At 42.7% G+C, this 16,900-nt stretch overlaps 1 protein-coding gene across 1 annotated transcript; it reads left to right on the plus strand.

The window, feature by feature from the left end:
* Positions 1-2,337: 2,337 nt before the first annotated feature.
* OLFML1 (olfactomedin like 1) lies at positions 2,338-13,879 on the plus strand. The gene is made up of 3 exons (XM_035118409.2): positions 2,338-2,667; positions 6,651-6,942; positions 12,052-13,879. The coding sequence occupies exons 1-3, from the start codon at positions 2,542-2,544 to the stop codon at positions 12,828-12,830; spliced, it is 1,197 nt and encodes a 398-aa protein (XP_034974300.1). The 5' UTR covers positions 2,338-2,541; the 3' UTR covers positions 12,831-13,879.
* The last annotated feature ends 3,021 nt before the right edge of the window (positions 13,880-16,900 follow it).

A 16,900-nucleotide genomic window follows, 5' to 3' on the forward strand; every position in this document is an offset into this window, starting at 1 on the left:
ATGTGCAATTGCTCCTGTCTGGATTGAGGGCTGCCCTGCAAGTCATTAAAATAAAACAAAATAAAATTGTGCTGAAAATGATACAGGACATGTCTGTGCCCAACCAAGCTGTAAAAATTTAGATATTATGGTGCAGAATATAGTTTGAAAGAACAATATTTCTCAAAGAAGGATGGAATATGGCCAAAGTAATATTCCATTATTTGGGGCTGCTTAAGAAGAAGAATCAGGCAGTATTTGAATGAGGAATCTTCTGAGGGATAGTTGTGAGTCCTTGCAAGTTGAAAATATTAGTGACAGCAGGGGAGGGCTGGAAGACAAAGGAGAGAGAGGGTGGGGAGAAACTCACACTTTTTCTTATGTTCCCAGCTATTACTATTACCATTTCTCTCTGACTCCACATTCTGCAACTTTTTATAGTTTGTTTGTTTTTTTAACAGGAAGGAAGGAAGGAAGGAAGGAAGGAAGGAAGGAAGGAAGGAAGGAAGGAAGGAAGGAAAAAGAAGGGTGGGTTTTTGCCAGTGGGTTTGTACAAATATTTACATTAAAATACACTGTCATAGCTTGCTAGCATCAGAATGTGGGCTCAAAGGCTAAATTCTGAACACTGTAACACATTTTTAAATGCATTTAATCAATAATACTCACATGCGAATACTTATGCTTCAGCGACCACAAAGAAATCACTTGTGTGGGTGTGGGTATAATCTCTTTGCTGCTATCATCTCACACTTTCCAGTGTGATGTTATGAGTTTGATGGAGCAGACCCCCTATAACCTCTATGTTCAGTGAAGGGTTAAAATTTGAGCAAACGGCTACGTTCATGAATTAAGCAAGGGCTGGAAATAATACCAGTTAGCTTCCTCAAGGGGGACGCGGGTGGCGCTGTGGTCTAAACCACTGAGCCTAGGGCCTGCCGATCGGAAGGTCGGCAGTTCGAATCCCCATGACAGGATGAGCTCCTGTTGCTCGGTCCCAGCTCCTGCCCACCTAGCAGTTCAAAAGCACGTCAAAGTGCAAGTAGATAAATAGGTACCACTCTGGTGGGAAGGTAAACGGCGTTTCCGTGCGCTGCTCTGGTTTTGCCAGAAGCGGATTAGTCATGCTGGCCACATGACCCGGAAAAACCGTCTGTGGACGAACATCGGCTCCCTCGGCCAGTAAAGCGAGATGAGCGCCGCAACCCCAGAGTCGTTCGCAACTGGACTTAACTGTCAGGGGTCCTTTACCTTTACCTAGCTTCCTCATGAGGCTAGCCTCAGAAAGGCTCACTGGAGGTGGTCATTGAAGAAACAGAAGGCTGGTAATGGCCTGGTTTGTTTGATAATGGTAAGCCACCAGCAGAACATCAGACTCTCTGCCCAGTAGCTTTTAGGGTAGGAGTGGTCTGGTGTAAGCAACAGGAAAATTTCCTTTTACAATGGACTTGAGGAACAGGTTGTCAGGGTGATGTGGGGGGGGGGTGCTGGAAGCGGAAGGGGCAGAGTTGTATTCTGTAAGTCCTGCTGGGAAGAAGGTGGAGGAAGAGGACAGAACTTCATGAGCCCTGGCTGGGGAAAGCTGCTCCAGGAGACTGGGGAGCATGGCTGGTTTCTGGACAACCTATGAAGCTATGAGGGGTGTGACCAGGGCTTTTTCAGGGGGAACTCAAAGGAACTCGGTTCTGGCACCTCTCAGGTGGGTGCTATTGTCATTCTAAGAGAAAGAGGGAGGTGTTCATAGTGAGTTCCAGCACCTCTTTTTCTAGTGCTGGGTGTGACAAGAGACACGCTTGGGGGATAATGCTCTGCGCCCCTTCTGTTGAAGGCATTAGGTTGTAAATATGAGTAAATAAGGCATGTTTGGTAAAGACACTAGCCTCAATTGTGCCTCATTTTTCCTGGTTAAGTGCCAAGAACCTAGAATCTCTCACTACCTCCAGGCAGAGATTGGGGTGGCAAAATTAGGGCAAGCATATGTCCAGAATTTCCCAGACATACGGACATAGCTGGAATACGGCAGTCGGAAAGAGTGTCTGGATGTAGCTCAAAAACTTTGCCAAAAAAACCCACCCATTGTGTCCACATTTTCACTCTTTGAAATATGGCAATCCTAGGTAACAGTATTTGTCTGACACTTTTCTTACCTCAAAAATTGCATGGTATTTTGTGGGGGGTGAGAGGGGAAGTGGCCTTGTTGCACAAGAGCATGAAATCCACTTGAATCATACCTATCAAAACAGTGACAGTCTGGAAGCAGCTGAAGAATAATAGCTTTGGCTCGATACTGCTAGCCTACATGCGCTGTACAGCTCAGTTTTGAACATCTGGACCCAATCAAAAGATCACGAGCTGAAAAGCACTCCTAGAAACAAACTTATGCAGCCTAGAGCTTTGCAAAACTTTATTGTGTTAATGAGAGACTGTGGGAGCCTAAACAGCCATTTTAAATCACACAGTAGTTAAGTTTTGTTTTTGCCTGCACACAGCACAGTGCTGGGCAGATATTAAACGGAAGCCTCTAGTGTCAGTTTTTAGGGTGTTTGAAGGTTTAATGCAACAATGGCAGCCATACAGCTCAGATTCTTATTAGTTTCATTCTTTACAAGTATCGCGGGAGAAGCACAATATGTAATGCAAGATGCTGGATTGGTGCATTACATCGACCGCCGAATTCTCTCAATAGAGGTATGTGGGTATATCAGTGATATCTGAAAAATGATTTGATTTTTCTGTGTGAAGTGGATGTGTGCTAGGGAAATAAATTGCTTTCCTTTTGAAATGAGCTCATTTTTATAACTGTAGCTTTAATTATGACAGTAAAGGTATAAGGAACAGCCCAAATGCAAGGTTGTTTATGAAAGTTGTTCCTATTGATTTTATTAGCAAGTAAACATGCATGCTTGGAATGGGTGCAATCCAGCTAGAGTTAAAACACTTAAGTTACCGGTAGTTGATTTTTCAGTGGAAAGCAAGCAAAGGTTTACATTGTGCTGAACAAGGGCTGGATTGGGCAGGATGGGATCTGGGATATTTTCACTCTTTGGGAGAAAATCCATTTGACATTCTGTGTGAAATTTGAATGCCACAAGTACCTCATCTACTCCTCAAACAGGACTTCCAGTTTCTGACCTTTACTACATAGGTGTTCTGGTTAAGCCAGGGGTCCCCAGACTTACCCGGCTTTGGGCCGGTGCCTGCCGCGCCGATTGTGCGGCGGGCCGGAGGGCAGGGGAGTGCGGGCCAGAGGGTGGGGGAGTGCGCGCAAACATACTTACTGGCGCGGTGGCACACTTCCAGGTTGGAAAAATCGCCGAAAATCGTTTGTGCGCATGTGTATGGGCCTCCCCCGACCCGGAAGTGCACCGGAAATGACCTCTTCTGGGTCAGGAGAGGCCTATACGCATGCGCACAAATGATTTTCGGCGCTTTTTCCGATCTGGAAGTGCGCCGCCGCGCAGCGCGCCGTAAGAGCAGGCGGCAGCAGCGGGCGGCGGGGGTCGTCGCGGGCCATTTGGGAGGCCAATTGGGCCGCATCTGGCCCGCGGACCGTAGTTTGGGGACACCCGGGTTAAGCTAATGAGATTCATTGCAGCCATTTTCACAATGCTAAGAGGGCAAATGAAAACTCCTGGATCTTGAAAACACACTTTCTTACTATAGCAGTGGGGTCCCCAACATGATCACCATGGCACCACGGTACCCTCCTACACCTCCTTGTTGACAAAGGTTGGGAACCCCTCCTGTAGCATTGGGAATCATATGCATTCAGTCAATGTAACAAGCAGGGCTATTTTTCTAGAAAAAGAGGTGCCAGAATTCACCACGAACACCTCCCTTGTTCTCTTAGAAAGGCAATGGCGGCCACCTAAGAGGTGCTGGAACTGAGTTTCAGCGAGTTCTTGCTGAAAGAAAGCTCTGGTAACAAGCTTTAAGAAGTTATAATTGTTTCAACACTGCATGTGGGTTAGTAGAACAGGAATTTGCTGTTAACTATGTATTGTACTGATTAGCAATGCAATTCTATATGTGGGTAATAATAATAATAATAATAATAATAATAATAATAATAATAATATCATCCACTGGGGCTTACTCCCATGTAGGTGTGCCTAGGATTGCAATTCTATGTATACTTGCCTGGGAGTAAGCCACCCAAAAAAAACTCTGTAACTTGCAGTACTTCTGAGTAAACTTCCCTAACATTGCCCTGCAATTCATGTGGGTTTCTGTGAGAGCTTTTACAAATCAATGCCTGCTGTTCTCTTTCCCATTATGAGTGAGAATGTTTGAAAATTTGGGGTGATGTTGACATTTCTTGAGAAAAGGTGAAGGCTTGGTGTTGTGCACAGGAAGAAGGACCCATATTTTACTTAGCAGGAGTCCATTAACTTCCACAAATCCTCGACATGAAGCATTGTTTCATCTTCAGGCCAGGTCAATAGCAGCACAGGAATGCTTCAACAACAACAAAGGTGGCAGTTCTGCGCCACCTCTTCTCAAAGGGCTTACAATCTGAGGTAGGTGGGCAATGGGCATAGCAAAGGGAGTGAAGTCAGGAAATGGCAGTGATTAATGGAGATAAGTTAGAGGACCGACAAGTAAGAGGCAGTGAAGAAGCAAGCAGGGTGAAGCCACGATTATGCAGGATTACTACAGCTGTCACTTGATACGGCTGAATAACTGCTATAATCAATCATTGTGTGATCAATTGTCATGGCTTGCTGCCTGTTATCTCCTCAGACAGTCACGCCAAGATTGGAACTAGGCTGGAGGGTGATAGCTATAGAGATGTCAATGAGACTGCTTTGTCCTGACTCAGAGCCAGGGGTTTATAATACTCACCTCAAATAGGAAGTGAGAATTACAACCCCTTAATTCTTCCCTGGCTCAGATTTCAGTCCAATCTGATGAATTCCACTGCTCCCTGCCCCCAGCTCTGCCCATCACTCAGCCAGTCCTCAAACCTGCACCCTCCCACCCCATTTCACTACTAACCACTTACTAGGCCATAGCTGCCAAGTTTTCCCTTTTCTCGCTAGGAAGCCTATTCAGCATAAGGGAAAATCCCTTTAAAAAGGGATAACTTGGCAGCTATGTACTAGGCTGCGGATATTACTCCAGCACCAGCAAAAAGAAAGGAGGTCTTTCCCACCCACAGTTCCTCATATACTGCTGTTTAGTGTCCCAGGCATGAGAAATATGTTTTCCCAAGAGTAGTTCTAGATGGGGAGGACACCTAGAATTTGACCCCCCCCCCATCTGAGGTTCCCCGTCCCTGATTTATAGGTAGGAGTGGTGGGCGGCAGAGTGTGTTTCTGATTTTGCTTCTTCCGTAAATTTGCAGTTACTCCAATCATTTGTGATGTTACACATTTGAGTCAAATATGCAAGCCATCTTCATACTTCTATTTTTCATGACAGGCAGGTAGGAAAAAAGGGTCTTTGCCTTCCATTCTCTCACACAATAGCTCCAGTCAAGGAAAGAAGGGGAAGCTGCCTTTGGAGGGGCTGCAAAGCTGGAGCTCTGAGTAACTGTACTCAGTGGACTCTTTTCTTTGGCTCCATCCCCTCCAGCTGTGCAACATCTGGAGCAGCAGGGGCCTCACTGGTGTCTTCCGCCAGCACAGCTACTATTTTTGAAGCCTCCTGTAGATTGTGGAGAAATTTTGCATTCAGCTGTTCTCCAACTTTTTGTAAATTCCCCCCGCCCCCATTTTTAAGTGTACATATGACAAACACATGTTTGCAAATATATATATATATATATATATATATATATATATATATATATATATATCATAATATAGTACACCATACAGGTATACTAATCCTGGAGCCAGGACTTGGTTTTTACTGCCTGTCAAGTTTATACTTGGTAGCAATCACGCATTTGCTCTATTAGTATGTGAAAAAGTTATGTGTTTGAGGCAAATCCAATGTTTGGGATTGATGGAACCCTGGAGGCAGGAAGAATATATTTGTGCTGAAGTATATTTGACTAGGGAAAATCCATAAAGAACAGGGAAAGTGCATTTATATACCCAAAAGTCTGCCTTAGTTAACAGCAGTGATACTGCTGTTTTCTGAATAAAATAGAGGCCGAACTTTTTAGAATATTATTTTATGAGGGGGGGGAAAGAATTACGATTCCACCCAAGAATTAGGTGGGTTGTGTTTTTTTCATTGGGCATACATGTTGCTTATACAGTGGTACCTCGGGTTACAGACGCTTCAGGTTACAGACGCTTCAGGTTACAGACTCTGCTAAGTAAATCTGTATTACTCAGAATTTGGCTTATTTTTGGAAAAAAAATGCTTTTGTTCTTTGTTCTGGTGGTTGTTGTTGTCTTTGCTTTGCTTTTGTAAGGTTTAGAATTTGCATTTTTTTTAAAAAAAGAAATTTGAAAACAGATTGCAACATTACAAAGAAAGCTTTTCAGATAGAATAAATGAATAAGGAACTTGGCACCATGCATAAGGATTCATTCTCAGAGTGTGGTCCCAATAATTTCTTGCAACAGACATTCAGTAACATGTCGCTGAAACAGGAGACATAGTTAATTCGTCTGAAATGGAGAAAAGTAATATTTTAAATGTAGTGCCTATTTGGGAAAACCATTAAACTAGTTCTCTGTATATAAATGCACCTGTCTGTGTTCTAACTAAAGAACAGGTTAAACAAATGCAATCAAGATATTGCAGATTACGTACAGGAATTCCGAGAGTTTTCCAAGAGGATGATGTCACGCCTGGAAGGACTCAACGTTTTGAAGACGGATCTTAAAAATGATGTTGACCATTTGCTAACGAGAGTGGAAAGAGCGCAAAGGGAAATTGACTATTTTGAATCGGCAAAGGAATCCCCCGACACCTGCGTGGAAGTCGACGAGGACCTCGTGGAGCAACAATTAATGGAACAAGAGGAGTCGAAACAGAAAGTCAAGCTCATGCTCAATGCAAGTAAGAATAGTTTAGCTACAACGTTTTAAAATTATCCTTTTAGGTCAGGGATAGTGAAACTGTAGCTCTCCAGATGTTGTTGGACTCCAATTCCCATAAACCCTGGGCAGGTTGGGCAATGGTCAAGGAGGATGGGATTTGTAGCCCAACAACCTCTGGGAGGGCTGTAGGTACCACACGCCCGCTTTAGTCAATGCATCAGTATTTCAGCTCAGTTCTCATGGTGTGAATCTTTCAGTGTATACATACAGTATCCTGTTGAATTGATAGCGGATCAGCCTGATGAAAAAATTATGGTAACATACCAATTCCCATCCCTGTTTACAGCATTAAACCATGAAATACAAGAGTAAGAATTTGTGTTTCATGGTTTTATGTTGCAAAGCAGAGATGGGGAACTTGTGGACCTCCAGATGTTGCTGGACTCCAGTTCCCATCATCATTGACCATTGGCCGTGCTGCCTGGGACTGATGGAAGTAAGAGTCGAAGAACATCTGGAGGACAACAGGTTCCCCTGTTCTGCTAAGATAATTGGCAGAGGACAGTATGCATCTAAATAACTGTGCAGGTGGACTTTCCCCCTTTCCTCTCCCCCTTTCCTCTCCCCTTCACCCCCAGATCTACTGTGGAGGGTGAATACAACCCGCATATATAAACAGGGAAGGATTGTAAAGAGATGGAGATGGCTTCCATCTGCAAAATGATCTGTTTTCCCCACGTGTATCATTATTTCCTGCTGTTCAGTGTCAAGATTACGCAACAACGTGAGTAACATACAGCACCATCCTATACCAGGCTACCCAGAAGGGTTGTCCCAATGGGTTCCATAGGACTTATTTCCATGTATTTGTTTATAGGTTTGCACCGTTAGCTGCAAACCAAAATTAAATAAATACAGAAGTTAAGAGGAGCACATCAAGATTTAGTGAAAGTCTTTATTCCTTCTCAAATCACCCCAGAGGAATGTTTCTGAGTTCTGAAATACTATCTATACATCTTGGACTTCTTCACAATTTTCAATTTGGGGTGATCAGTCATTGCACTGGTTATTAGATTCAAGCATGGCATGCACACAAATTAAAAATAATTTGTAATTTGAGTTTCAAAAGCAATGGGTACTTAGTCCTAGGAGGACAATATTATTGCTCTTTTCTTTCTCTCTTCATTGCATGATTGCACACAAACACACACAAGAATATTCTTGTATCTCCTGTTCATATACTTGTTACATTACTTTTGTAGTACAGGAAAACATACAAAAACAGTGGCATTATAAGAAGTTTGCCCTTGGGAAATTACTTATCACTAAGCTAGGGAAGAAAAATGACTTGTTCTTCCACAGTGTGCTTTCGGATATTCAAATAAGCATTACAAACTATGCAAGCCCTTTGCTGCTCCATGAATATCCCTTTCTAGACAGTTAATGCACGAAACATTCAAAAACTATTTTCTATATTATCCATATATCTAACCCAAGGTCATAATGGAGGTCTTCCACCTTTGGCTGATCCGCCAAAAAATCTGTTGCGATTTTCTCGTAGCAGACGTTGCTAAAATGTGGGCAATCTGTCTTGATCTAATTTAATTTTTGCTGCAATAACTATTCTTTGTTCAGCCTATGCCTAATTGTCACCATTTTGACACGGTCTATAAATTTATATTTTCAAATCAGGAAACTCTTGGTTTCTTACCTTTCCTTTTTTCAGTTATTGGATTGGATTCAGACTAAAGATAGCTCCCCTTTAAATCAATGGGACAAATCAGTAATTACTAGATTTCCATTTGATTTTAGTGGGAACCACACCTGTCCCCAACTCTTAATCATGCGGGACAGATGTGGGAGGTACTTTGCAAGCACAAAGGAATCATTTCCTTGCCATTGGTTTTAATGGAGACTGGCTGTGATATGGAGCACTAGCTATTGTGAATGCTTCCAGTGCAAGACTGACCAAACTGTAGTTGTGGGAGAAATGTCCTGGGCCACTTGGACATCACTGATCTTCAGTTCAGTGGCTAGAAGTACTGTTTGTCCTTCTTTCAAACGAAGCACAAAAGTCTCATTTTAGTCTGAGATGATTCAGGGCTCACCACTACTGAAAGGGTTTCAGGGCCGTTAGTTATCCCCCAACTGTATACATATCCAATAGCTATGGGCATCCAAGACTACAAACTCCCCCAAAGGGAATGGAAATATATCAACTTGTTTCAATTAATTTGAAGTAGGCTCCCGAAGAGGAAAGTGATAGTACTACAGGGATAGTTTCATAAGCCTGTTCTGTAATGTTTTATGCTGCAGCTTCCTACCTAAAGGGCTTGTTTACTCTGTTTGGCTGCAAATACTGTGTCTTATTAAAATACATTCTTTAGAGTCCAAACAGTGTGTCTTTTCACTCTGTATTGCCTTGGGCAGGCAGAAGAATAATGCTTGGGTCCTGGATTGTGCCCCAGCAAGAAGCAGCCCCCTGCTGCAGATTTACAGTGGTACCTTGGTTCTCAAACTTACTCTGTTCCGGAAGTCCGTTCCAAAACCAAAGCGTCCCAAAACCAAGGCACACTTCCCACAGAAAGTAATGCAAAATGGATTAACCCGTTCCAGACTTTTAAAAACAACCCCTAAAACAGCAATTTAACATGAATTTTACTATCTAACAAGACCATTGATCCATAAAATAAGACAGCATTGTAGATGATAAAAATTACAATTATTATTATTTTCTTACCTGAACTGATGATAGTCATTGTTTGGATTGGGGGTTGGTGGCTTTTATCCATTTCCGCATTCACACAATCAGTAGCCGAACTGGGTTCCACAGTCACAAAAACAAATTAACTGAATAAGTCTCAAAAACAAAAATGCAAAATAAATAGCCAAAACAAAGCGCCAAACTTATTCCGTTCCGTTGGACTTCCGAAATGTTTGAAAACCAAGGCACAGCTTCTGATTGGTCAGGCGCCCTAGAAACAATAGCAGACAGCTGCATTGGACGTTCGGCTTCCGAAAAATATTAGAAAACTGGAACACTTCCGGGTTTTTTGGCGTTTGAGAACCAAGGCGTTTGAGAACCAAGTTACCACTGTAGTTGGGGAGGGTTGCCCTCATGATGAAGTATATGGAACTTCTTCAGCAATGTTCTAATATCAGGACAGAACTGAGGGCTGGTTCAAATCAGTTTTTCTTAGCCCTCATCAGAGGCCGCTGTTTGGGCAGAGAAAATATGCAGGGGACATACTAACCCCCAGCATTTCAAAACCAAGGTTTTTCATCATGTGGGGAGCCTCCTTCCGAATAGGAGGCTCCCTGTTTCAGACTTCTGTCCTCCTTTAATTTGGAAGGTGATCAGAACAGCAATGGAGGGGGGGTGAAGTTAGTGCCTTTGCCCCTGCCCAACCCCATGTTTACTTTCCTTTACCTGCAATGCCTGAAGATGTCTCATGCGGTGTTTTGGTAATTATACTGTGGTAAATGTATGAGTGTTGCTGTTTTTTGCATGTACAAGATCCCAGACTCAGCTTATAGTGTCTCCAGTTTTGTTTTCATTTCTTTTAAAAAGGAAATCAGGTAGCAGAACTCCTGCCAGGAGAATAACTCCCAGTCTAAGTAGATAATGGCCTGCCTGCCTCATGTGGCTTTCCTCTCTGCTAGCCTAAATGCAAACAAACCAATGTACCAAAAGAGTATTGTGGCTCATGGGGATTCTATTAACAAAAACAGGTGGAACGCCAGCGTGAGGAGAGACCGAAAGTTACTTCAGAATAACCCAAAAGTTAATTTCTCTTTCATCTAAAACTAGAGCAAAGTCTGGTGCAGGTGGACGATCCATGGCAAACCATATCTGTCTTTTGGACTTAAAATGGTTCTTTTTCAATTACTCTAAACACGGGGGAAGCAGCTGCCTGATTTCAGAGGACAGGTATAATTTCAAGGAAAAGAGATGCAGATGTTAAGAACACAAACGTAATAGCCTGGTCAGCAAGTAGTTGAATGGGAAAACCATGCTGAAGAATGGGGAAGAGGGAAGAGTTCCACCCTAGTCCCTGGAGTGACTGTTACATTCTCTTCCACAAACTTTGTTTGCTGCTTAATTGATTTGACAACTAGGAAGTCCAGGTGGTACTCGGTGAAATTGGCTTTGGTTTGGGGGCATCCAGTTGCTGATCTCTGATGGGTCCAATACCAGCCACTCCTGTCCCTAAGATTCAGCAAGGGCAAGGAGTTTTGCTCATGGTTCCTGCTAGGATTCACCCTGTGGAGATTACAGGGCCTTCTTACTACAGTAGTGGCACCCCAACTTTAGAACATTCTCCCCTGGAGACATGTTTGGTCTCCTTGCCTGCTTATATTTAGATGTCATCCAGCGGTTCCAACTTGAATGAAACATTGTGGGGGCCCAGGTAAGCCCCACCCCACGTAATCACATGACACGGGGCACACACACACACACACACAATTTGAATGGCAATGCCCATCAACTTTGCAGGAGGTCGACCCCCTCAAATATTTTATTGTGGAGGCTGAAGCGCACAAGACCCCGTGGAGTTGGCTCCTACCGGTATGATGTCAGTTAAAGACATACATGAGTACCCAGGCTTCTATAAATCGAGGCTACTTGTTTTGATGGCCAACAGCTGGAAATGGTTATTGCATTTTAATGGCTATGATATTTGACATAAATTTATGGCTGTTTGTATGAGTTTTATTTATTGGATGTATTTTGTTGCTCTGCTTTATCACCCTGGGATCCTTTGGGAGGGAGGGCAATTCAGAAATCAAATAAACAAGCAAGCAAATGGCTGTGAAGAAATTCAGGAGACAAAAACAGCACAATATACCATAGAATACATCATATCTGCAGATGCTAAGGCAATTCTGGCTTGGGGTGTATCAGATGGGAGAGAGCTAGATCAATTTAGATAATCTATTCACTGTTCCATTTCGTTATTTTCTTTGACAGAAGGTAGACCAATTGTGACGTGTGATGGTACAGAAAACAATTTACACTTTCTTGAAATATGCTGGATGGGGAGAATATTCAAATGCTAAAGCAGAGAACTTACGACATATGTGTTGATGCTTCTTTTGTATTTACCTCCCTCCCCCCCCCTTAAAGGTTGTAACCACATGATTGCAGGCTTCAAATCCCTGAAGATAGTAAAGAAGTCTGGAGACACACAGGGTTCGTGGCTGAAGGACCCCATCAAGAATCCCCAAAAGATCTATTTCTTAACTGGGGTAAAGAACAAAATTGTAATGGAGTTTGCAAATATCCGCGCTTTTACTGAAAGTGGTGAGAAACAGTCAGCTCGGAGAGTTAACCTGCCTTTTCCCTGGCAAGGGACAGGCCATGTTATATATGACGGTTTTCTGTTTTATCACAAATTTGGCTCATTAAATGAGATAATTAAGTTTGACATTCAGAAAAGAAATGTAACTGGCCGCCTGCTGCTGTCAGGTGCCGGAGAGACCTTCGCCTACGATCTTCTTCCTTCCACTAAGATAGACCTAGCTGTGGATGAACTGGGATTGTGGGCAATCCACACAGAGCCAGATACTGGCAGAAAGCTGGTCATTTCTAAAATCAACCATGAAACCATGGCCGTGGAATATACCTGGGACACATCCTGCAAAAGCCAGAATGCCGAAGCGGCTTTTATGATGTGCGGCGCCCTGTACGTAGTGTACAGTTCACCAGGGGGAGGTACATCTCGCATCGAGTGCATTTATGACACCTTAGATGCCATCAATCCTTATGAAATCCCGCCACTTCCTTTCCCCAAACGCCAGACAAGTCACTCCATGGTGCATTATTACCCCAGAGAAAAGCAACTCTTTGCCTGGGATAATGGGTCCCAGGTCGTTTATAAGCTCCTGACAAAGCTAAAAAAATAATAAAAGCAACAACATAAAAATCTCCTCCATACTAAAAAAACTTGCCAGTGTAGATATGGTGATGAATTTACAAGAACTAGTGACTGAGGGGTTATTTTACACTTATTTTTACACTTTATTTTTCCCTTTAAATAGATATTTTTACCCCTTTTTCCAAAGATTGGTGCCATGCTCAAGAAAGGCCTTTCCCTTCCTTGCAAACAGAGCCAACTTTCTGAGGCAGCAACCTGAATTTGGTGGCAGATTGGGAGGGAGGGTGGCAAATCAGCAGGTTAGGGTGGCTGAGGAAGTGAGAGAAAGAGAAGGTGATACTGGTTGGTATCCCCCTCTCACCTTATAAGAACTTGCATGAAAGTGGCCCCCCAACTTTTCTCACAGGCTCATATAAGATCAGTATAAACAGGCCTGGTGAGCATTTAAGGTCCCCATCCCTAATTTGCGGGTTGCCATCTGATTAGATTTCACTTTGATTCTGATTTGATTTTAGGATGTATTTTAATTGATCACTTGATTTTATGGCAATATGTTATATATTTGATGTTAGCCGCTCTGAGTCCGGTTTTGGCCGGGGAGGGCAGGGTATAAATAAAAATTATTATTATTATTATTATTGAAAGGGACGAGCATGTAATTCTTGGCCTGGGCACAAGGGAGAATAGTACATAGTTACTGTTGTTTTGCTGCAGCTACACAACATTGTACACACAGGTTGCTTTCGCTCCCCCTTCTCTCCCAGCTATCTTTCTCTTTGCTTTCCTGCTCATTTTCCTCCCATCTCTGTTCCCACCCAGAACCTCTCTTTCCCTGGAGTAAACAGGGAGTCCCATTAAGTGTAGGATAATGGCTTACACCTGTAGGTCTGATTAGCACCTGGGAGACCAGGGTTCAAATCCCCACTCAGCCATGTAGCTCACTGGACCAGGTGATCTTGGACCAGGCACTCACTCCCAGCCTAACCTGCCTCACAGGGTTGTTGTGTGAGGATAAAGCGGGGAGGAGGAGAGCTATGTCCTCCACTCTGGAACTCTTTGGAGAAAAGGTAAGGGGCATATATATATATATATATATATATATATATATATATATATATATGCAATAAAACAAAATAAATAAAGCCACGCCATAGATATAGCACACTTTTAAAGCACAAGACTGCCCCAGAATAATCCTGAGTACTGTAGTTTGTTATGGGTGCTGGGAATTGGCTCTGTGAATGGTAAACTATGGTTCCCAGGGTTCTTTGGATTGGGGTGGGGTGGAAAGGGGACTCCATAACTGAAGCACCAGGTACTTCAGATCAGGTTTCCCACTGTAAACATGCAATAGGTTACAGGCAGTTCCCCCTTGACAGCAGTCCCTTGCACAGGTGGTCCCCTCCTGCAGCCTATTTTCATGTGTGAGCTGCCCTCTCACTAGACTGGGACCTGGGTATAAAATTAGGGTTGCCAGACTCAATAGAGGACAGGACTTCTGTGCCTTTAATTGCCCTGCTCTCTTTTGAGTTTAATTGTTTAATTTCCAAGCAAAGGGTCTGCTGGTTTCTCTTTAAAGTTTCCAGACTCAAAAGAGAGCAGGGCAATTAAAGGCACAGAAGTCCTGTCCTCTATTGAGTCTGGCAACCCTATATAAAATTCTGACTGCTCTTGTAGCGCCTTTTTATTCTGATATATTTTAATGGAGCACAGCAAATGTAACTCTACATTCCACCACGTAGATGCATGCTATCTATATAATGTCATAGCAAATGGTGAACTTGTTTGTACTGTAGAGGATATATTTTTAAAAAATGTAAAATAAAAGATCTATATATTGGCACCCTTGGCTCTTGATATTTAAGATGATCAGAATTCCAGGGTATTAGCCAAAGCAAATAATGGAGGGGGGGAGGCACAAAAATGAGCTGCTATGACGGAGCCAGTCTCAACGGAAGCTCATCACCTGGAAAGCAAGCTATATTTCAATACAGAGCAGGGATATTTAGAAAACTGGTAGAATGATTAGGGAAGTGGTGTTTTAGTACAAGACTCAATCCAATTGGTCGGTGTTAAAAGATCTGCTCCTGTGAAATGTTTGCAATGTGAATCAAAATACTGTAGGACACGTGAAAAGTGAATCGGAAATAGTAGGGCTCTTGGGAATTCATAATAAACAAGAGGGGCTTGTGAAGTGTTTAGAGACACATTTACCAAAAAGATGTCTAATCTGAGTAAACCAGTAGTCAATTAACTTGAACAATAGAGCCAGGAAACACCAGTCTAAACAAGGCCCAATAAAATAAATCTTTTGTCATGGGGAAGTGATTTATATAAACATTTTATGCCTGATTAGCCTGGATGTTTGAACTCATATCTTGAAAGTATTTCTTCAACCCATGTGGAATTACTAACAACAACAACAACAACAACAACAACAACAACAACAACAGGCAATCAGTCCTTTCGAATTTGCTTCTTAATACTTCAAGCAAAAATGGTTAAGCTAAACATTTCCTCCTTGCCTTTGGTTTCTTCTAAATAGCCCAACAAATAGCTATGGTTGCTTGTTCCTGGGTGATGCTAAAAAAAAGCTACAGTCAGGCTTCTTCACAAGTAAATGTGTTTTGGAGGACATCATTTAATAGGGCTTTACATGTTTGCATAATTGGTATCTGTCTAGGGCTCTTATGATGGGCATGTGTGAGAGCAAATTTAGATAAATAAAACAAGGGAAGGCTATTTCCAGCTCAGTTCTAAATAAAGCACCATGAATAATGTATGCTCATCTTGGAAGGCAGGCTTTTGATTTTAAACATATGTGCGTTAGATATTTATTCTCGTTCTTCTGCAGTGTTTCTGTGTAAAGTGAAGTTAATAGGGCTACTACACAGAAGGCAACATGTGAATTAAGGTCTGCCTGCATGCAATCTGTGGTCCAGAACAGAGATGATCATAGCAGTTATGGTAGCACCTAGTACAAGGAGAGAGTTTTCCAGCTGTGCAACTGAATGTAAGAAGAATCCTGCCAGGTCCATACAAAGCTTCATCTCTTTCAGCATACTGATTCCCATGATCCCTGAGTCCATGGTCAATAGGCCTCTCTGACTGTTGTCCCCAATAACTGCCATTCGCTAGCATATTATTCCTAAACATGGAGTCTTGCTACCCAGTCATCATGGCTAAGAACTGCTAACATACTTACCCAGCATAAATTTGTCAAATCTTTTTAAAGCTGTCTAAGTTAGTGGCCATTACCACATCATAGCTGCCAAGTTCTCCCCTTTTTTAAGGGAAATTCCATTATGCTGAATAGGCTTCCTCGCGAGAAAAGGGAAAACTTGGCAGCTATGTACCACATGCTGTGACAGGGAATTACGTAACTGAAGTGTGCACTGTGAAGTATCCTTCCTTTTGTCTCTCTTAAGCCTGCGGTTGATCAATTTATTTTGGCGACCCCAACTTATTTTGAAAGATGAAGAAAGCTTGTTTCATCTATCCACTTCCTTCACACCTGCATAATTTTCATATAGCCCTATTCACACACTTGGCCAAACATGTGTGGACTTAAAGTGGGGAGAGGAGGGCTGTGTGCACATGTACATAAAATAAAATATTTAAAGCATGTTGCATTGTTAGATTTTTTTTTTACTCCTCTGCAATTGGCGCAGTGGGCATTAGATGGCAGCAAATCATTGCCTTTGCTCGTCTTCCTCCAGAAGCTGTTTCAAACCAGTCATAGAGCATGTTCAGACTGTTAAAAACCTTTCGGTGCTGTCATTTTTAGTGAAGTATTATTTCAGAAGATCCTGGCGTCTTCCCTCAGAAATGTACTTCTGCTCAAGAGAGGTTGTTCGCATGGGTATAGCCAGGGTTTTTGTTTAGGGGGGTAGGCTTTTGGGGGGGCAGAACCTCAGATTATTGATTTTGATTGATTTATGCCTGCCCCCCTTGGCTACATAAGTTGTACTAGGTACAACTTGTTCCCCAGTAAAACTGCAGTATTTATTACTGGGGAAATGCAGTGCCCCTGTGCCTGGCTCTGTAGGACGGCAGTTACTCAAGTGTAACAGGCACCTTTTGGATGGTGCCTGTGAC

This window comes from Zootoca vivipara, chromosome 1 (genome assembly GCF_963506605.1).
Source record: "Zootoca vivipara chromosome 1, rZooViv1.1, whole genome shotgun sequence".
NCBI lineage: Eukaryota > Metazoa > Chordata > Lepidosauria > Squamata > Lacertidae > Zootoca > Zootoca vivipara.

Coding starts and splice junctions, on each gene's coding strand:
- OLFML1 (XM_035118409.2), top strand. CDS start 2,542: ATGGCAGCCATACAGCTCAGATTCTTATTAGTTTCATTCTTTACAAGT. Junction 2,668..6,650: donor GCCGAATTCTCTCAATAGAG/GTATGTGGGTAT, acceptor TTCTAACTAAAG/AACAGGTTAAACAAATGCAA. Junction 6,943..12,051: donor CAAGCTCATGCTCAATGCAA/GTAAGAATAGTT, acceptor CCCCCCTTAAAG/GTTGTAACCACATGATTGCA.